The sequence below is a fragment of the Somniosus microcephalus genome, chromosome 4 (assembly GCF_052327205.1).
Source record: "Somniosus microcephalus isolate GS21.2 chromosome 4, FLI_Smic_1.0, whole genome shotgun sequence".
Lineage (NCBI taxonomy): Eukaryota > Metazoa > Chordata > Chondrichthyes > Squaliformes > Somniosidae > Somniosus > Somniosus microcephalus.
In genome coordinates, this window is record NC_140990.1 from 165,785,765 (window position 1) to 165,808,509 (window position 22,745).

General features: G+C 41.2%; 1 protein-coding gene across 9 annotated transcripts in view; it reads right to left on the minus strand.

Moving 5' to 3' along the window:
- Window positions 1-22,745, minus strand: part of ikzf2 (IKAROS family zinc finger 2) — a 288,134-nt gene that overhangs the window by 51,571 nt on the left and 213,818 nt on the right. For 7 of the 9 annotated variants that reach the window (XM_085985421.1, XM_085985424.1, XM_085985417.1 and 4 more), the window contains exons 4-5: window positions 17,823-18,086; window positions 5,564-5,731 (exon numbers count right to left, since the gene is read on the minus strand). In XM_085985421.1, coding sequence (XP_085841547.1) covers window positions 5,564-5,731; window positions 17,823-18,086 — 432 coding nt within the window. Of the gene's footprint in view, window positions 1-5,563; window positions 5,732-5,847; window positions 7,157-17,822; window positions 18,087-22,745 lie in introns of those variants that run through there. The other 2 variants (XM_085985422.1, XM_085985425.1) reach the window with 2 other exon arrangements.

Genomic DNA, 22,745 nt, shown 5'->3' on the forward strand with positions numbered 1-22,745 from the left:
ATGTGAATGTATTTGATCACATTCCAGTTACGGAAAATACTCAGGGAATTTGTTTCTAGTTGCACTTTGTTATCTCATCTTTTACCTTCTTTTATGGAACAAATCTTTTCAATGTCATTTATTTAAACAAATGCACGTTTAAAGAAAGAAAGATTTGCATTCATACAGCACCTTTCATGACCAAAGGAAGTCCCAAAGCGCTTTACAGCCAATGAAATAGTTTTTAAGTGTAGTTATTGTTGTAATGTAGGAAACGAGGCAGCCAATTTGTGCACAGCAAGTCCCACAAACAGAAATGTGATATTGACAAGATAATCTGCTTTAGTGATGTTGGTTGAGGGATACATATTGGCCAGAACACCAGGGAGAACTCCCCTGCTCTTCTTCAAAATAGTGCCATGGGATCTTTTACGTCCACCTGAGAGCGCAGATGGGACCTCGGTTTAACATCTCAACTGAAAGACGGCAACTCCAACAGTGCAGCACTCCCTCATGTCTGCACTGGAGTGTCAACCTAGATTTTGTGCTCAAGTCTCTGGAGTGTGACTTGAACCCATAACCTTCTGACTCAGAGGCGAGAGTGCGACTAACTGAGCCACTGCTAACACCTTCAATAAGTAGAGAGACCGTACTGGCTATCAGATGATTCACAGCCTCAAGACTTCCACCTTATAGGACTGCTAATCCCATCAGCTGCCTACACTGGGCTTTTTTATGGTCTGGCATAGAGATTCTCCACTTAGTTGTTTCTACAAATATATGAGTATTACATGAACAATTACCTAACATAGAATAATCTTACATAATAGAATCAATTGACATTACATCAAGAGAGTCCCAGGTGGGCAGAGGAAACGCTTCAAGGACACCCTCAAAGCCTCCTTGGAAAAGTGCAACATTCCCACCGACACCTGGGAATCCCTGGCCCAAGACCGCACAAAGTGGAGAAGAAGCATCCGGGAAGGTGCCGAACACCCTGGGCTGGGTTTTCCTAAGCCCCTGGAGTCGGGTTGGAGGCGTGCGGGCGATAAAAATCGGAGATCCGGGGGTCCCGACCCCATCCCGCCTCCAACCCGCCTCCATGTCAATTTCATAGGAGTCGGGTTGCCGACAAGTGCTGGAACCCGACTCCCAGAGGCGGGAAGGGATTAAAGGCAATTAAACTGCCTGTTAACAGGTAGTTAACAGGTAGTTTTTTGCCTATTCGCGATTTTTATTGCTGGTTTGTGGGCTTCCCGACAGCTCCAAACCACGAAAAGTTTGAGAGGCGGGACGTGGGTCTGAGGTCTTGGAGGGGTCGAGATGCCCAGTGTTCAGGTGAGTGAGGGGTGCAGGAGTGCAAAGGTAAGTGTTTTGCAAGTGTTTAAAGTGTTTAAATAAGTTTAACTTACTTTTACTTACCGTTACAGGAGTCCTGCATTCCGGTGTCGGGAGTCGGCTGCAAGAACCACAGAAGCTCCGATTTAAAAAAAAAAATCAGCTTCTTGGTTTCTGCAGCAAAATGATTTTAAAGTTATCCTGAGAAAGGACTGAGGCTGAATTAGCAGTTTTTCAGTGCTTGACAGCTTCAAACAGCTGTTAAACACTGATATTTCATCTGCCAAAAGCTTTTGACAGATGAAATGTCAATCTCTGACGTCACCTGTTGCCGGGTGGCCCTTAATTGGCCTGCTGAGCCCACAGGGCGGGCTCAACAAGGTCAATCAGAGGAAAATGCAGTGGGTTGGCCACATCTCCATGGAAGCGGGACAACAAGCCCGAATGTGGGTTTCCCACCTCCAACCCGCCCCCGTAGCAAAATCCAGCCCCCTGAGTCTCTTCGCCTGGAGCAAGCGGAAGCCAAGTGCAAACAGCGGAAGGAGCGCACGTCAACCCAAGCACCCCACCCACCCGCCCCTTCAACCACTGTCTGCCCCACCTGTGACAGAGACTGTAGGTCCCACATCGGACTCATCAGTCACCTGAGAACTCATTTTTAGTGTGGAAGCAAGTCATCCTCGGTTCCAAGGGACTGCCTAAAAAGAGAAGATATCATACCATTTTCTTAATACAGCTCAGGGGGAATTTTCATTCTCAAAAATTACACTCAAGAAGCCCTCGTTTCCTGGAAAAAGACAAATATAAGGCTATAAATTAAAAAAAATCCTGAATCTGAAGCAAATAACCAGCTAGTTTTAAAACATAGCAGCTAGTTTATCCCAACTCAATAAAAAAGCATGATATATGTTTTTGTTGAAATTAATTAACTGCTAAAATGATCATAGTATTATTAGCACAATATTATTCGAAAGGAAGCTTCAATCTTCATTGGGCCTTCAGGCTTAGGCCTTATGTCTCTTTGCATGCCAGCACTCCCACAGATCATTTGAGCTCCTCAGAGGTATTTTTGTAAACCTGCTATATTCCAGTCCTCAGCGTTTCCTGGCCTGCCCAACCCCACCCAGTCCAACTTTGAGTGTACCAGTTTTGATCTGAGTGTCGCTGCCAGGCCTGGCCTGACAAGTATGTGGCCCAACCATTCTGCCCTTCTTGCCTAGTAGCAAATCTTGGCCCCAGATTGCCACTTTACCCACCCAGGGAGACCTGCCTACCATGCTCCAAAATTTCTCCAGCCTGCCACTCATCATGAGAATCATCATGGGAGATCCATTTGTATACATTATCATTTTAGTCTGGATCAGACCATCAAAAATTTGTTGGAGGCATGTCCTTTTATAGCCTTCTAGAAAACAAATCTCCCAAATTGGCTGCTTTTAAAGTGGAATAGAATAACCATCAACTAATATTTTTTTTACTGCTGTAGAATATGCACCATGCCTGATTTGTGGCAAATAGTGGTGGTTCTTTGAAATCTTCACTAAGCTCACAAGTGTCAGAACTGGGTTGAAATTAAATACTCTATTTTTGGCTTGACTGTGCAGCTTTGATCTTAGCAAAGAAACATAACTTTATTTTAATATGATATAACTTCACTAATATTCATGAATCCGTATTTGGAGGGGTAGGGACCCAAACCACAGCACGGATGAATAGTATGTTAATGTGTTCTTTTGGTATTATACCCCTATTTACACATGTCTACATTTTATTACTAAAATTAGTGGAGGCAGGAATTTTAGCCCAATAAGGTTACAATAAGTTTTCCAAAAATGGCTTCTAAATGAAATAAATTGATTTAAATTAGCACACTATCTAAATAACTTTTTTCCAGTGATCAGTGAGGTTGGTAGTTAAGCATCAGCCTATCATTACAGTTGTATGTTCTAAATGAGTTGGGCAGAGTGTACAAAATTCTGCTAAGTCATGGGGAAACTCATGAAATTCATCAATATTTCCTACAGTCAGTGTAAAGCACTATAAAATGAATTGATGGATTTCATTAGATCTTCATGACTTCAAGGTGTCCCTGCTGCCCATAGGGAAAAAAATCCTACATCATGGTTTGGTGGAGCAGCATATGTAATGATAGCAGTTATCAGAAGATGAAAAATGCAGTGAAGAATATTAGAGAGAAGTGTTACATTTTGTAATGTTGCTGTCCTTGTGGGAAAAATATAAACCATTATTAACTGTTTCTCAGTTAAATGAAATACAAGCTCAAATATATTATTCAATATGTACTTGGTTGCAAAATACTATCAGTAGATGTTTACTCTACTGGGCATAATCTGGATGATGCATTCCACTTGGGGCGAATTCAGCAGGGAAATATAACCATTGCTACAGGAAGACAGAAGAACCCTGCTACTCACACAGAGAACGTGCAAGAGTCCTAGATTTCTCCACAACACTGTCGTTTATGGCTAAATACTTTTTTTTAGCAGAGGGCTACAATTGTAGCCTTAGAGATGCTAAATTGAAGTAAAGAGTTAACTATTATGAATTTTTAGAATGTAAATGAAAGTATATACTGCAAAATAATAGCTTTGCAAGAAACGCATCCGTATTATTGTACACTAAACAGAACAGACTCCTACAGATGAACCTTGAAATAAGGTTAAGTTTTTAAAAAGCATATTGGGTACAGTAGCATAGTGGTTATGTCACTAGACTAGTAATCTAGAGGCCTGGATGGAGACATGAGTTCAAATCCCACTGGGGAATTTAAATTCAGTTAATAAATCTGGAATAAAAAGCTAGTGTCAATAATGGTGACCATGAAACTACCGGATTTTCGTAAAAACCCATCTGTCCTTTAGAGAAGGAAATCTGCCGTCCTTACCTGGTCTTGCCTATATGTGACAGCAATGATAGAGACAGAAGGAGGCCATTCGACCCATCGAGTCCGTGTCGTGTGGTTGACTCTTAACTGCCTTCTGAAATAGCCTAGCAAGCCAGTTGTATAAGGCAGCTCACCAACACCCTCTCAATAAATGCTGGCCTTGTCAGCGACACCCACATCCCGTGAACGAATACATTAAAAAAAATATATAGTTAAATATAGTGGAGATAGCGCTCTAAAAATCCGAATGCTGTTGCACTAAGCCATAGAGACATGGGCAATTTAGATATTTAGGGGGAAATTTTAACCTAACCCGCCCGTCGGGAAACTGACGGGATCCGGTGCAACATTGGTTTTACACCCATCCGATTTTACTCTCCACTGAACTCACTAGAGAGTACTATTGGGTGGTGCTGTAAAACCGCCGTGAGTTTCCCGACAGGCAAGTGAGGTTAAAATGAGCCCCTTAGTAGTTTAGGGTTAATATTACAGTAATAAAGCTTTTTGAGTAGCTTTATTACTGCAATATTCTTTATTTCAATGTCACAGTGTGTGCACTGAAAAACAAACAAATTCAGCCAGCCCGGAGAGGCAGGAATTACCCTGAACCTGCCAGCAGTCCAAAGGTTAGGTGTAACTGCCTACAGAAATTCCCACCACTGAACACATCATATTACTTCCTACCACAAGAGCAAACAAACTGAAAAAGCCCATTCCCTCACCATGCTGATATTTAACATTTGAACAACAACATAAGGTGACAGTCACTGCAAACAAAATAAACTTAGTGATTTTTAAAAATTACACAGACTACTGAAAAACCTACCAATTCTTACTTCAGAACTGCTACAGAAAGCATGGGTACCATAAGACATGCACCTTCAGCCGTGCAATACATCAAGCAGGACCGTTCCTATAAAACGGCAAGGTTCTGCACTGTTAAGACACAGGAAATGTCAAACACAACTAATAGAGAAAGAAAAACCAGAATTGGTTACAATACATTATGTTCGCTTTGGGGGATTTTGCAGCAGGTTGTTACAATGAAAGTGGCACTTTAAAAAAATTAAAGTAGCTCTTTTTGCATACTGCTTCACTCTCCTTTTTACTTATTGATAGCAGGATAAATCCAGTTATTATGGGTGCACCATACTTCATAGTAATTTGGGTCATTTGTATGTTGTATATAGATATGTTGGGTAACATTACTTGTGTCTGATCAGTCAGGGAAACACGGGGATTTCTATTCCTGATAAGATTTGAAACTGTGGTTAGTGACCTAGGATGACCAAAGGTAGGTGGAAAGGCACTTGCTCATATACAGTAGTCATCTGAACTCACCAGAATGTGTCCTGAGGTGACCAGTCAGTGCATCTCGCCGCCTGCAGGCATAGCTACAGAAAGGGCATTTGAAAGGTTTCTCTCCTGTATGCAGCTTGATGTGCCTCAGTAGGTTTCCTTTTTGGGTAAATGAAGCACCGCATTGGTTGCAGTGGAAGGGACGTTCACCTGTAACATAACCAAGATAGCACACCTGCAATCAAAAGCAGACTTCAAGGGGACCAGGTGCTGAAAATATTACCACGGTGCATATTGTTTCCATGGTAGCAGCTTTCAAGACTTACCATCAGTACATCTCCCACAAAAGAAACTATCACTGGAAGAAGTAGCTTGAAGGAGTTGTTGAGCCAATTGGCGTGAGGGGATCGATCTAAAATGCATAGTTTAAATGACACGGGGAGTAGATTTCCTCTGAGTTTTATGTGCAGTAGAATTCTAAATGAGTTGTTTACAAACAGGCTTATATATAGCACACAGAAAAAAAATTGCCCCCATGATCACTGAAACACATTGGGATGATGATTGTATCTTTGCTTATATTAATTCAGTTGTCAATAATTTCACATATACAGTTGCACTGATGGTGTCATCAGTATTGTTTAAGGCAGAGATGTCCAAATTTCCATTTTCATGGGCCATTTATTGCATACCATAGGGCCATGTGAGCTACATATGAAGAAATACAACACAAAACTTCAAAATCAAATTGCACACACCCGAGCTAAATTACACACATCAATTAAAAATTAGTTTGCTATAATTAAAAACACAGTGCTTGCGGGACAGATATGGCCAACAGGTAGCTTGGGTTTAAATATATATTTTGTAAATAATGAAAGACAGAAACAAAACAATATTAATGATAGTTCTTTATAATGTGATGCTTTTCACTGTGCACTGATGTTGGCACTTCAAACCTTTACTTGGAATATAGTTTATTGGTTCAGACTAACCGTAATTTACAATGCTGTCAGGCTACTGCAGTGATCATTTATACACTGTGGATCCAGTAGCCACTGTAATCGGTGATTGTGACAACAGGTTTCATTGCTGAAACTACTGCCATTGATGTTTGTGATGATCAATTTAAAAATTCAAAGCAATTTAGAAAAACATGTTGCATAAGTAAAAAGCACAATGATACAGCACTTGATTATATCAAATGAACCTTCCAAATGTAAAGCAACACATTGTGGACATGACTTAATAGTTTACTGTTCGTAACCCATTGCTGCCCATGAACAAAAATGTTGAATTCTGACATGCCCCTAGAAGTTTAATTTTCAAATCATTGTAGCATCTTCATCCAGTCAAAAATTGCCATTTAATTACAATGCATCAAATTAAATATTAAAAAACCTACAATAGAACCAGTAAAACAGTATTTCTTTCAAGTTCATTTTAAAGTTATGTTATGTTTGACCCCACTCCCAGCACTTTAAAATGATTCATCTGCCTTTATTTAGGGTCACCTTACACCACTGACACACTCTTCTCCCAATTCCCTAATTACTACTGTTATTCCACAAATACTGTTTTTCTGTGTCGAGTAGGTGCCTGACAGCAGACTGAGGTTACTCGCCCTACAGGGATTATCCCTCCCTCTGGGGAAGAGCATCGTCTCCACTTGGTACTTTCTGTTGATGGCACAGCAGAAACTGGGAATGCACTTTGTGGAGAGTCCAGGGATCTAGGGGCACAGATTCACAAATCATTAAAAGTAGCAACGCAGGTTAAGAAGCCCATTAAAATGCAAACAAAGCCTTGGAGTTCATTTCTAGAGGAATAGAATTGAGAAGCAGAAAGGTTATGTTAAACTTGTATGGAACCTTGGTTAGACCACACAGAGTACTATGTACAGTTCTGGTCTCCAAATTATAAAAAGGATATAGAGGAACTGAAGAAGGTGCAAGAAAAGATTTACAAGGATGATTCCAGAAATGGGAGGTTATAACTGTCAGAAAAACTGAACAGGCTGGGGCTCTTTTCTCTAGAAAAAAGACTGAGAGGCAACCCAATAGAAGTCTTTAAAAATCTGAAGCAGTTTGAAAGGGTAGACATAGAGAATATCTTTCAACTTATGGGGATTCAAAACTAGGGTTATAACTATAAGCTAGTCACTAATAAATCCAATAGGGAATTCAAGAGAAACGTTTTACCCGAAGAGTGGTAATAATGTGGAAGTCGTTACCATATGGAGTAGTTGAGGCGAATAGCATAAATGCATTGAAGGGGAAGCTAGGTAAGTACATGAGGGAGAAAGGAATAGAAGGATATGCTGATAAGGTGAGATGAAGTAGGGTGGGGGTAGGCCTGTGTGGAGCATAAACACAGACCAGTTGGGCTGGTTGGCCTGTTTCTGTGTTGTAAATTCTATGGGTCAGATTTTACTCCATTAGATATACTTGTTTGTGCATGTTTAGATTTAAAACATTTTTGCCACAAAGTTTATGGAAGTGCGAGCTGATAAAAGCGCAGCGAGGGCAAAAGGGCATTTGGGACCTTGGTGAACAATGTGATCAACAGTGTATCTCCTTAACCAATGAGATGTAAGAAGTGAGAAAGAAACAGAGGAAGGGCTAAGAAGGTGAATTAGAGTGGGTGAATTAGAGTCAAATCAGGTACAGAAAGAGAAATAAAGAGAGGAAAGGAAGACTGAATTAACAGGGGGAAAAAACAAAGAAAAAGTAAGAATTTTTTTAATTAAATTTTTTAAATCTCCTAAAACAATTTACAACCTGAAGGAATGAGACTCCACACTTATAATTGTTCACTTTCTGGGCGAGAGGTTGTTTGGCAGTCACTAACAATTATGTCATTAAAAGGATACTTACGCTGTTAATTGCTAGAATTAACTTTCTGTGGTGAGTTTAACAGGAAATTAATGTGCAAATGTAGCAACTTCATGAAAAGCACGGGGAGGTTAAGCGTGAGATGCCGTTTTCACGAAGCAAATGGCGGAGTAGCATAAATCGGTCAGCAAATTGTGGCAATTCACAATTCACAGGGTACCTCTTCCTCGCTACAAGTTGCTGGCCGATTTATACATTAATAACGTCGTGTCTCATTCAGATGCCATTATTTTTCAGCAAAATCTGGCTCTATATAATTCTATGTAATATATGTAATCACAGACAAGCCTGTGCCCTACCATCCTAATGGCACAGCTGAAACACCAATGTAATAGTTAGTGATTCTTTAAAGATAATTTTTTTTTATGGTGAAAACATTTGAAACTCCACATTCATAGCACCTGAATGTTCTAGTCATAGGCCTTTGAGGCCTATAATCCTATTGCATAGGACCTGCTTATGTGGGTATTTTAATTGCAATACATAATTCCTTGGTGTTAATGAATCGTCATTTCATTGCCTGGAGATGTAGTAATTTGCAGAAGAGATATCCCATCCTAACTCACTCATATCTGCACCACTTAGAGGTTATCCAGCTTTCACACTTGTGAAAGATCCTAGGTACTGCAACATACTCTGTGCCAATAACCTACACTAAGGCCGCGATTTCGCCAGTGGAGGCGGAATCGCGGCAGGAGAGATGGTTGGCGAGTTACGGTCCTGCTCCCAGCTGCAGCTGCTCTGTAAAAAGGATTTTCCGTTAATAGGGCTTGTTAAGCTCGCCCTACGGGATTTCCGGCCAGATAAAAGCGGGTCTGATGACGTCATTTGATGACGCGTCATCAGCCGGTTTCCTTAAAGGGGCCATGGCTGCATTTATTTTGACAGTTGTGCTGTCAGTGTTCTGCAGCATGGAGGTGCTGCAAACACTGACAAGCACAGCTGCACCTAGGCTCTCGCATGACTCCCTCCATATGCTTATGGAGGAAGTCACAGCACGCAGGGAGGTTCTCTTCCCTTCCAATGGGCGGAAGAGACCTCCCCCAGAACACCCAACACAGCCTGGTTGCACATTGCACAGGAGGGCAAAAGCAGGGATGTCGTCAGGAGTACCTGACTGCAGTGGTGCAAACCTTTCTATGATCTCAGTAGATCATGAAACGTTACTGCCAAGCCACACGCAACCTCATCCTGCTGTGCCACTCATAACATCTCCATCACTCTGCTTTCCCTATCCTATGCCTGCACATCCTTACTCACACCAACTTACCTTGCACCTCCACCCATCCCTCTCAATCTACATTATCACTTCCTCATCACACTAGCCACCCCTCACACTCATCCTCATCCTAGTGCAATCATACCAATTAACAACACACAAGGCCACTTGGGTGTTTTATGCAATGTTCATGTAAATTTTCTGTTAATGTGATGTCAAACATTAAAATATTTATTTTCAACACTGCCTTATTGTACAGATCTGTGCTCACCTTTGGAAGTATCTTACTGAGTTGCAGTGAATGGCGAGACATAACGGTTTCCCCCGCAATGGTGATGAGTGTGAAAGGAATGGCTTAGTCATTTCAGGAATGCTTTATGGTGCTGGTGTGGGGTGGTGTTAACCTGGCGCAACAAGTTGCAGCCATTGTGTACAGCGTCAAGTGAAGTAAATCTGGCCATGGTGATGCCATCGCTAGCCTCCCGGGCAGCAATGTTGTCGGGAACTGATGCCCTGTGTCCTGTGCAGCATCAGCAGACCCGACACTTTGGAAACATACATGGAGGCGGGTTTGGAGCGAGTTCCCAACCCGCTGTCAATCATTTCGATTTTGACAGTGGACCCGCCTCCAAACCCGCACTCTGAGCACCGGCAAAATTCAGCCCTTCCTGTCTGTAGCTTTGATTGATGTTTCATTCTGAGTTGGCATCGTTCTGAGGAATTTGGGAAATTTACTGGGAATTTTGGAATGTAATTTGGTGAATCTTTCTACAAAAGTAGATTTTACTATACATTTTACATCATCGGTCCTGGAAAAATTAAGCTTTAAGCAAAATACTGCATGTGATGGAAATCTGAAACAAGAACAGAAAATGCTTTTTTCATTCCAACGAGAAGTCATCAACCTGGAGTGTTTCTCTCTCCACAAATGCTGCCTGACCCACTGAGTGTTTATAACATTAAGCTTTTGTATGCTAAGGTTTTTTTTCTAAAGCTTGTCATGGTTAAACATAAAAATGTATTGCTGAACAACTTTCAATCTAAAGTCAGTGCAATCAGAAACTACCAAGTGACACCGGGTGCAAAACTGATAAGGCCAAAGGTAGTTTTAGGATATTGGAGAGTTCACTGTGTTGGTCAACTGGCTTGTGTGCAGACCATGGAGTTACAAAACATAGTGAACACAAGTTTTTTTGTATTGTAGATATTTCTATAGCATGTTTTAAAATTACTTTCTGCGGTTCCTAAATAATGGCTTTGGAAAGGTTTGTATTACAGTTCTTAAGTATGAAAGCTCTGTACTTTTTGACTCAATTTATTTTGCAATTAATACACTGGTCACCGAGTGACCAGTGCAGACAGTTCAAAAAAGTGTCATGACTGCATGTAAACACATGTGTGCAGGTGTGTGTATATGTTGCAATGACTTTTCAATTTCAAGAGTCAAAAAATTGCCACTGCAAGTACACCATCAATATTAACTCCATACGTATCTTGTACAATAAAACGTTCAGCACTGACTGTGGATTTGTGGTCAGCTCACAGAAGGTCATGCATTTTTTGCAAAAAAAAGTCTCAAGTGTTAGAAATAACTGAAACCAAGGGTTATAACCATTATGTGGGTGAGGGTAAAGTTTAAGCTGTGCGCAACGATCCAATGGCTTCTTTGAAGCATGGTACCAATTATTTGAAATTAAAACCGATTTTGTGACTTATAACATTGTTGTATTTTTTGCATCCATTAGATATGTTCAATTTGGTAGAAAACATTGAGGTGGATTATGAACAATAATTTGAGACTCTAGTTCTACTTGAATAGCGCAATCAAAGTTTGAAGGCCTAGAAATTTGATCGCACTGTACACCTATTTTACAGGCGCAAAATGGGCAGCTAAGGTCCACATGATGGGTGGCTTGCACACGCTCATTCCACACTAGCTTTCAAAATAGTTTTTATTGCAGTTAAGTCTGCCTTTCGGGCTGGAGGATGAGGAAGAGCAAGGAAGAATACAGGAGAGAGCAGGAGCTTCTGGGGGAAGAGGAAGGAGGACACTGTGCAGGAGGTTTTCAAGGAGAACTTCTCATATCTCAACTTCACTGAGGAGCAATATCTCAGGCACCTTCACTTCACCAAGGAGGCTGTCACTGAGCTACATCACCTGCTGCAGCCGCAACTAGAGCCTCAAACCAAAGCATAGACAGCACTGCCTGTGGTTATCAAGGTCACCGTGGCTCCTTCCAGGCCGCTACAGGTTACATCAGCAATAATGCACTGCTGTATCCGGGAGGTCACAGAGACTCTCTACGCCAGGAGGAACAGCTACATTAATTTTCCCATGGACAGAGCAAAGCAAGACGATTGCAGGTGCCATAAACTGCACACATTGCATTGCGTGCTTTCCATCACAATCCTGGCATCTTTCTGTATAGAAAGGGATTCTACTATCTCAATGTCCATCTTGTTTACAACCACAGGCAGTGCATCATGCAGGTCTGTGTCTGGTTTCCTGCAGCAGTCATGATTCATTCATCCTGTGCCAGTCATCTGTGCCACCTTTATTCCAACCAGGCTGGGTACTGGGAAACAAGGATTATCCCCCTCAGACATGGTTCTTGATTCCTATCAGAGACCTGGGCACAGCTGCAGAGCAGTCCTACAAGGAGAGCCATACTGCCACCAGAAACATCATCGACCAGACAGTTGACATGCTCAAGCAACATTTCTGCTGCCTGGACCGTTCAGAGGTGCTTTGCAGTACAGCCCTGAGCAGGTATCTATAATTGTGGTCATGTGCTGCATGCTGCATAACTTTGCGCTAATGAAGAACCAGCCCTTACCGCCACCTAGGCAACAAAAAGTTTAGCAGGAAGAGGAGAAGAGGAATAGGAGGAGGAGGAGGAAGAGGAATAGCAGCACAAGGAGGAGGAAGAGCAGCACGAAGAGCAGGAGCAACATCGACCACCTGTGCCCCTAGTTGCCAGAGCTCGCAGAGAGCAACTCATCCTAGCTCTCTTCACATGAACCATCCCTTCCATAACCAATACACCAACAGTCCCGCAATTCTCAACACCACCATCCTTACTATCACCATCAAATTGCCTTTCTTCAGATCAGCCTTATGGGTTAAAATTCAATTCAACAACTCAATTCCATCTGTGTCCAATATATAACAATAATAATTGAGAATCAACTTTGTGCAATGCCTTAGTGCCTGTTTTACCTATCTTAGTGCTCCGATGAAGTGTATCCCCAGTGGCTACAATTTGGAAGGTGGAAGGATGCAGAGCTTCCATTGAGGACACTTCAGATGACAGCGGTGGGCAACCTTGAGCAGCTCTAGGCCTTGAGGGCCCGGCTGCAGGCTGCAGCATCTTGGTGTGGGCCAGGGCAATCTGACCCAGCTGGCTGAGTGGCACTGAAAAGGGCACTGGCAGAGTGGGTGGTGGGGATGCAGGCAAGCTATCATCCTGAGAGAGACAGTAGGTGCCTATCCCAAGGAGTGAAGGCCACTTTCCCGGGAGTGTGCCTCAGCACTTCTACGGCTCTGCATGAGAACAGAGTGGAGGGGTGATGTGGCACTCTGAAAACACCTGTCAATACTGGCCACCAGATTCAAGATGTCAGCCATCTGAGCTACCATGGCAGAGCTGTCAACAGAGGCTCCATCATTGTGGGCACCACTGTTGTGTTCATGGAGCTGATCACTCGCTTCATGTTGGACAGAACGTTCTCCAGGCTCTACTCAAAGCCCCAAGTTGAACCTGGACTCCTCCATGCTCAGAGCCATTGTGCGTGAGAACCTTGGCAGGCTGCCCAGTACACGTAGCATTTCCTGGTGAATACCCATCAGCCTTCTTCAGTAGACTGGGCCCTCAAAGTCTGTATCTGAGTCCTCTGCAGCAGAGCTAGTATATGATCCCGCCCTCTGGCAAGTTGGTAGTATCCTATCATCCTGTCCTAGCTCCTGCACACTTGTGCGCAGTGATTCACCATGTGACGACCCCTCCCCTAGCCTCTAACCTACACGTTGTGCCAGTCTCTGAGCTGGTGCTTGCTAGGGACAGATCAAATGGCTGCATCTTCAGGAAGGCTGGCCTCCTCTTCCTTAAGTGGTAGAGTGGAAGCATCCACATTTTCAACATCTGAAAATGAAAGAGAGGGACAAGGATTAACTCTTTGGGTGAGTGGTGAGCAGAGAGAGATGAGCAGTGCTGCTTGCAGTTGCAGTTTGTCATGCAGTGTGTGCAGGGTGAGACAGAAGAGTGAATGGAAAATAAGAGGGTAAGGTGTGAAAAAACCACACGCGACATATCCTCCAGCATTGCCACTCACCATGGCCATGACTCTACCCCAGCCCCTGATGCCAGCAAGTTTTTCTTCCACAGGGGAGAGGATGTGCAGGTGGGCTTGGCGTCCACCGGTAGCAGCCTCCTGCTGCATGTTGTGTGTGATTGCAAGAAAGAAGTGAGTGTGTTAGTGACAGCCTTGTGAGGTGTTTATAGAGACTGTACCCGTCATGGTTGATAGTTCATATGTTCTGTGGAAGATATGAGATGTGGGGAAGTGAGGGTTGCAATAGAGGAGAGAGTAGGTGCAAAGTGTGTGTGTGTAGCAGGAGAAAGAGGTGGTGTGGTGTAGTGCAGTGATTGTAAGAGAGTGAAGGGAAGTGGGGAAGCATTGTATGAGGCTGCAAGTGGTGCAGGTGTGAGGGGAGGGTAATTGATGTGAGGTAAGATTTTTACCTTGACAACTCTGATAAGGTAACTGAACTTTTTTCTGTATGTGGCAATGTCCTGGGAGCTATGTTCCTGGTATTGACCTCCTCAGTGACCTCTTCCCATGGCAGTGGAGGTGATGCCTGGAGTGGGGGGAACATGATCTCCCTCCTCCTGTCAACAGCCTGGACCAGGGCGTCCAAAGCTGTATCAGAGAACCTGGGTGACCTCTCTGTACCTCTTCTAGTCATTGGAGACCTTTTACAGCATTTCCCTGCTGTCTGCAGCCAAAGTGCATATTCTCTTTAAGAAGTGCTACCTTTAAGTGGCATCAGTAAAGCCTGATTTTTCACAACCCCTCCCCCGCCCTCCGAATAGGCACACAGCCAATAAGTAGTCTGGGAAAAGGTGGCAGCACCAATTTCACATGCGTCCTGCCCCTGCGTGCCCATTTTCAGGTGCTATCAAATTTCTATGCTGAAAAGTCTAATATTCACCCAATTTTCCTGAGCTTCCAGGAAATTTCCAAGATTCTGAAAAACAAATTACATCCACTAAAATCAATGACAATGCTACAGTATTCTCAGTAGTGCCATTTTATATTAAAACCAGCAGCATGTGATTTTGTTTTAAGATTTGTGATTCTTTGTGGTCAAGTTTTCATCATGTAAATGGAGAAGATTGGAAAGGCAGTAACTTAAAAATCAGTCTTGCTGTCAAGGTATGTGGATATCAAGAAATGGCAGCAAAACTTGCAAATAATAAATTCATCTCAAAGGGCATGTCAGAAAAGAACAAAAAATTGCTCATGTCAGATAAAAACATTTGCTCATACCTAGTTACCAAATACATTAGTCTTAGAAACGATTATATCTGTCTAACAGATTTAACCCCAGTGGATGAGTGGGAATAGAATTAAACAAAATGCTAAAGGCATTGGGCCCAATTTTATTATACGGTGCCAACGCAGACTTTTATTCTGTATAAATCCTTTTTTTCCATTTATATCCCTTCTTCCCTCATCAATCTCTTTGCCCTATAACAATCTCTTTTGTGCCTCCCATTACTAGTCTCTCCATGCTGTATGCAACATGCCCCCAAGTAATTTGACGACTGCAAATGCCACTCTTAAGGGTGACTATCACTCTGATTTTACCTCTCCTATTTGGGGAAGTACCTGGACTTTATATGGTGCCTCCCATAGTAGCAACAAGAAACATTGGGGGACCAAACATGATTAAATAAAAGTTTTATTTTTCCTGTTAAACAGAAAGGGTTGTTAAATGGATGTTAAACAAAGTCTTGATTTACTGAATCCTGTTGACATTTAACACACTGACTGATACCATGCCAATTTAGTAACTTTTATGAATAACCAAAGGGGACTTAATAAATGTTTTCAAAATTGTAAAGTTTTTGAGAGGGTAAACAGTGAAAGATTGTTTCCACTTATTGCTGAATTGGTAATAAGGGGGCATAGACCTAGAATTATCAGTAGATAAAATGAAAGTTGGAAGAGTTTTTTTCACACAGAAAGTCATTGGGACTTAGAATGCTTAACTGCAAGTAGCTACTGAAGCACTGACTATACCATCATTTGAAAGAGAGCTAGCTAAGTATTTGGAGAGGAAGAATATTTAAAAAATAGGGAACGGTCAAGGAATGGATTAGAGTAGTTAGCTCCAGTTAAAGAGCTGTCACCAGCATAGGCACAATTCTGCCAAGCAGTCTTCTTCTATGCTGTGATTTCTATGATTTAATGCATAGATTGGGTTTCTTCTTGCCCAGCTTAAAGTTTTCAACATCATGCTACAGATTTGCACGATGACTTACTCAGGGTCACTATTCTGCTTAGCTGTACTATAGTTAGACAGTCTCTGTTGTTGCAATAATACTGCACTGGCCCATCTACCATGAGATAGATGTTCAAATTCTAGTCTCAAACGTCATTCATTTTCAGGCTTCCTGTGCATGGAAGTCAGGCCATGAAGGATCTTCTGGCCTGTTGCCCAAGTAACAGCATTGGTAAGATTGATGGGTGTTGTCTCTGGCTGGGGAAGGAAGGGAAGAAAGGGAAGAGAAACATGACAAACATAGTTTTCATAAAGTATTTGAATTGTTTCCCCCAGCATAGGTGATGGTCATTTAAGATTGCATGTTTGGGTATGGAAAACATTTCTTCCAACTTCCTCTTTAGCTCTATCTACTGCTAATTCTGAGTCTATGCCCCCTTATTACTATTTAATGTTGTGCATATGGCAACCTCAGATTATAAATTGGTATTAAGTACCAAAATATTAGTCTTTGGTCACTAACTATAAATTAGGTGCACTCAATAGTGACATACATTAACAGGGGTACCAATGGTAATTAAATTAAACATTGAGTAGAAATTTAAAGTTGGCTACATTCATAGCATTTCTGACATACCGCAGCTATGCTATATGTGTAGTTATATTGTGCAATGCACCATAATAGGTAAGTAATGCACAATAGACAAATGTGTCATTATCCCCACCCCACACCAGCCCCACCCCCCATCAATGGAAATCTTTTTAAAGATGTATTAAAATTGAGAATGTCTATGTGAGGTCAATTATATTAAAATATACTTTTCTAAGCAGTTTAATAATGTGAAGTAAATGGGTAATTACTGACCTCTCTAATCCTTACAGCTGTTTTATTTTTTAAAAAACATAAATTATTTTATAAAGGTTAGAGCCACACATGAAGTCGTAAAAGAAGCTGATTAAATCATTTAAATATTTAATGCTGACAAGGATCTGAACACTGCAATTTGTAAGCACTGATCTCTAACATTACTTCTCTAGAACTTCTGAATGAAACATGCCAATGTATTCATTAAAAAGACTAACAAATAAGTCATATTTTTAAGTATATTTTGCAAATGAGCAAAACAATGAGATAGTACAATTGCTAACCTAGGTATTCTGGATTTTACGTCACCCTTTAGTCGATAACTATGACTGCTGTAATTTTCAAGGCAGCAACATTCAGTTTGGCTAGCCACACTAAGGCCTAGAAATTCATCTCGGGCGTGGCACAAAATGGGCGATATCGGGTCAGCCGCCCGTTAAATGCAGCAATGGAATTGAATATCAGGCACTGCGCCTAACAAGAGTACAATCCGATACCGCCCATTTTGCGCCACCACCCAAGATGAATTTCGAGCCACATGTCTACTTTACAGCAGGTTTATTATAGAGTGCTCGATGATGATAGATAATAATCTTAATTATGTCAGTATGTATGCAGTTTGTGCAACTACAAAATCTTACAAAAATCTATTTACTCACAATCTCTACATTATTTATTACACCACACTGGTGATATTTTTAAATTTAGCTGTTGGAAAAATGTATCTAAAGCTAAAAGTGGACCACAACTTTGGTTCCTTTAGAAGTACACATTTCTTATCTAGTGTACGATCAACTTTTCTTTTAGCTGCTTACCAGTGTGGCTCCGTTTATGTACCATTAGAACATTGGGCCCAATGCAAACCATCCCACAGATGTCACACTTCAGTTTACCATTCGGAAGTCGTATCCCTCCATCGGCTTGTATCTCCTGCCCTTGGTTGCTTTCAGTCATTCCATTGCTTTCCACCACGGACTCCTCCATGGCACTCATTTCCCCTTTGCTTCTGGCCCGGTCCACCTGATTAAGAACTTTTCCATCATCCTCATCACTGTGCATCTCTATCTTGATGGAGTTTGCTGCAAAACCAATAAAATGTGGTTACTGTACTGCTAGCTGCTCAAAGCCTAAGGGAAGGCCACCTTCTTTTTTCTTATCCCAGTCCTTCCTCCTGCCCACACTTGACTGACAGGCAATTAGGAAACCCAGATTGTTGAAAATAGGCTTCACATGAATGAAGCATTTTTAACATGTTTCAAGCACACATTATTAACAGTAATTGTCATTAGATACAGGCGCAGCAGCTTGTATTAAATGTTTTTTTTAACCACTGTGATCTATTATTACTTGCGTGTCACTGAGGCAGTGCTAGCCATTTGTTTTTGTAGATATTGTGGTGTGCAGTTTCCTGCACCCACCGTCTGGGACAGCTCTTGGTGCATGTCTCAGCGGAATGTGATTTCTGGAGTGATGTTCTGAGTACTTGCAAGAGCATGAGCAGCCAGCCCATTTCCCCCTTGTGCTCTGATAAAGATCTTTGTTTCATCCCACTAAAAAAACACATACAACTTGTTTTTTCTTCACTTGTGCCTTAAAAAGGGCATTTGATTTTGAAAACTTGTTCCAATTTGTTTTTGGAAAAATAAGGTTCAGATTGCATTTCATCAATATCAACAATTTTCACCTTTTTCTCCATGTAATGCTTATTATGCTCCAAACTGAACAGTCAGATATTTAGCTCAGTGACTTTGTACAATAAGTATCTGTGTACTGGACATAAAGGTCTTCCATGCACACAGAGCTGAAAGGATGTTACAAAGCCACATTTTAGTCCTTCTTGTTGGAGGGGATCTCACCCCTCTATTTTCCCCACTTTTTCCTCCCAGTTCAGGGTTCAACCATGCTCTTCAACTCCTATAGCATAAAGATTGGGTGGGTGAGCAAATTGCACTCAGCCTTCCATCAATGCCACCCTTCTGACAGTTGCAAGAAGGCATAAGGCAGCAGACCAGCACTGGCTGATTTCCCTCCAATCCTGCAAGGAGGCACCCGAGTTCAGGAATTCAGGAGAGAAGGGCAATATAAACCTGTATCACACTTGATACTGTGCATTGATGCTCCAATGCACTGCACCGTCACATACACTGTGGTTACAAGGTTACAGCTGAAATCTTCTTTCCTATAATGCGACAATCTAACAATAGACCCTTCCATTCCAACAGCTGAAATGATCATACATTCCATTCCAAAATGACTCTCCTGTCTGGTTTTTTTTGTACATAGTACTGTATTGAGCTTTCAGAGCATTTTGGCATTCAACAAATGCAAAAATAAAAGGGGAAAAAACACAATACAACAAACTTAAATTTCTAGCACAAACCTTTGCACTATTTTTCAAATGATTTACAAAATGTACCCACAATCAAAGCAGCTTACTAGATATAATGTAACTAGCTCCATTAACCAGGTCATTGAAATGTGCTGATCAGAAGCAGATTTCCGACAGCTGAATGAAATTAACTTTTGGAGCACTGGATAGGTCAAACAAGTTCAGGCTAATTCCCATTTTTTCTACTTGCACTGTAGTGCAAGAACTGGCATTTCAAGTATATCATTGAAATAAATGGGAATTCTGATAGAGGTTGAATTATATCGGGTGGAAAAACTTATTAAGTTAAGAAAATACAGTTTGATTTTCAAGCAGAGATTAATTAAACATCAGTAGTGCCCCCAAGTTCCAAAGAAATCCAAAGTATTCTTTTCAATCTTCAGAATGTTACTGGTGAGTTGTGTGTCGTCCTAAATGTGTTTTTTCCCAAAAGCCTAACTGACTTTTTCCTTCCACAAAGCAGTGGAATGTGAAAGGTAAATATGATAGTGAGTGAAATCTGCCACAATCAGCTGCAAAGTTTTTTAAAAAATAAACATATTTGTAATGAATGCTTGAATGTGAGCGCGTATCCATTTGACAGAGCACAGTGTCAGCCTTGGCTCGGTGGTGGAACTCTTACCTCCGAGTCAGGTTTAAGCCCTACTCTAGACACTTCAGTTCATAATCTAGGCTGACACTTCAGTGTAGGTGTCGTCTTTTGGATGAGACATTAAACCGCAGTCCCATCTGCCCTCTCAGGTGGACATAAAAGATCCAATAGCACTATTCCAAGAAGAACTGTAGAGTTCTCTCGGTGTGTTGGCCAACTTTGGTGTGTTGGCCTCAAAACAACTTCACTAAAAATAGATTATCTGGTTATTCATCTCATTGCTGTTTATAGGATCTTGCTGTGCAAATTGGCTGCCATGTTTCCCTACATTGTTACATTTCAAAAGTAATTTTGGTCATGAAAGGTACTAGATAAATGCAAGTTCGTTCTTTCACAATCTTCAGTCTGGACCAAAGAGACTCAAGCCATGTAAATGCAAATCAATAGCAAATGTTTAATAATAAGAGAAATTTGTAAAACTAAAAGTTATTCACACGGCAGTACAAATACTGCTGTCGATGTCAGATATTGTGAACATGAACTCTAGATTGTCTTCACTGGTTCAAAACTCCATATTATGGAGCAGCTGTACCTGCAAAGTGGCAAAACAGTTCCTGATAGATTCAGTCCAGCAAACACAACCATTGAAAACAAAACTTTTGAAAGTGAAGTTATTGAAAGGTCAATTTGATAATTATTTTGTTTTTCTTTTGCTCCGACTCAGACTCTAGACCGGGAAAAGGCTAGACATGGCAATAAAAAAGGTACTCTGCAGAAAGTTCTCAATTTCAGCCAAGCTGCAAGGACACAAGGCAATTGAGGTCAGATCATTCTCCCCTCACACCCCCCCACCCCACCCCCCACAAAACAGAGTGACATTGCAGGGTAACTTTTGAAGCGGCTAGGAAGCAGGTTTCCTGCAGATCCCTGTTTGCAAGGGAATCATTTATGGTGCAATGAGGCCTATATAGGGATGAGAAATTACATAAAATGATGGGACAGGGACACAAGAAAAAGACCATAGCCAGGGATGATTCACTGCAGAGATAAACCCGACTGGGGAAGAGAAGAAAGTATCTTAAAAGGGGGAATGAGAGTACTATCTCAGATTAAAAATGCATTAATAATAGTGTAGTTGAGGTGAATAGCATAGATGCATTTAAGCAGAAGCTAGATAGGCATGAAGGAGAAAGGATTAGAAGGGTATGCTGCTAGTTAGAGGAATTAGGGTGAGAGGAGGTGCATGTAGCGCATAATAAACACCGGCATAGACCAGTTCAGCTGACTGGCCTGTTTCTGTGCTTTAAATTCTGTGTAATTCTATGTATATTTACTGCTACGTTACAGTAACCTTTCTGAACAAGTCAGAAATGCAACAGTATTAAACAGAGTTTGGGATTCTCAAAAACATTTCACCATCTGAGTATAAAAGCTAACAAACTTAAAAATGTATTTGCAGAATAGGTCTTTGAGTTATATATCAGAAATATTACTTTAACTTTATACAGTAATAACTTTAACGATGAAAAGAAGCTTCAGAAAGGTATGACTCTAGAATTGAAGGTTTCTCTCAGATAACTGGTTCTAGTAGGACCTGACGTCAAGTTCATTTACAATCAAAATATACAGAACAGAATAGTAAACACCATCAGTAAATTTGTAATGATTCACTGCTTTGGCTTCAGAAGATGCAGAAGATGTTGCTTAATGTTGACTGAATAACATCACTTTTCATGAGGGAATGTCCTGCCCTTTCAAGCCATGTTACATCAATTAAACTAGTATATGTTAGTTGTAAATAACATTCCATCTTTTAACTTGAATTATAGGGCAGTTATTCAACACATTACATCAATGTGAGACAGTTTGGGTATAACTTGTGCATGAGGATTTGGTGTTAGGCCACTTGTCTCGAGGAAGTAGTCTCATAGTACTTGAGCTACACAGCCATTGTGAAGCAAACTTTGAAGAGTTTTCAGGTGGCCAAGGAACTTTTTAAACTACACATAACTTTTTTTTTACTGTCAACAGTGTTGTTAACGTTAAAACATAACCAAGAGCTCCATTTACCCAGCCAAGGAGCAACAGAGAAACAGCAGTCTAATTCAAACCACTATTGATTATTAACAATGCCCTAAGATTTGAAAACACCTCTTTAAAGCGGCATGCATTTGTTACTGATAGCTAATCCTTTAAAGTAGAAATATTTCCTATTTGAATATGCAGGGATTAAGTTAATGCTGATGTTTTTGTACTGACAAATTGTTCCTGTCCTTTATCTCTGTCCGCATAAAATTACAAACTGGATTTGCGTACAGCAATAAGTATGTCACCATCTTTTGTTCCAGCATAGCAAATATATAGATAGCTCTCATGAATTGCTTTTGTAATTATCCATCCTTCTAAATGCTCTAGGTGTATTTCATGCAGTTGTCTTAGGCAGGGAGTGAACAACAGCCTAAGGCTACCTACTGCAATCCCACCATTCTATTTTCCTACTGCAGAAAACTAATTTGTTTATGAGGTGGACAAATGAGATCAGCTACTGCATTTTAGCTTTAGTTTATCACAGAATCACAGAAACCCCACAGTGCAGATAGAGGCCATTTCGGCCCATCGAGCCTGCACCGACACATATCCCACCCGATCCCCGTAACCCCTACACCAACACATATCCCACCCTATCCCCACGTATTTAATCCCCCTAACACTAAGGGTCAATTTATCATAGCCAATCAACCTAACTCGCACATCTTT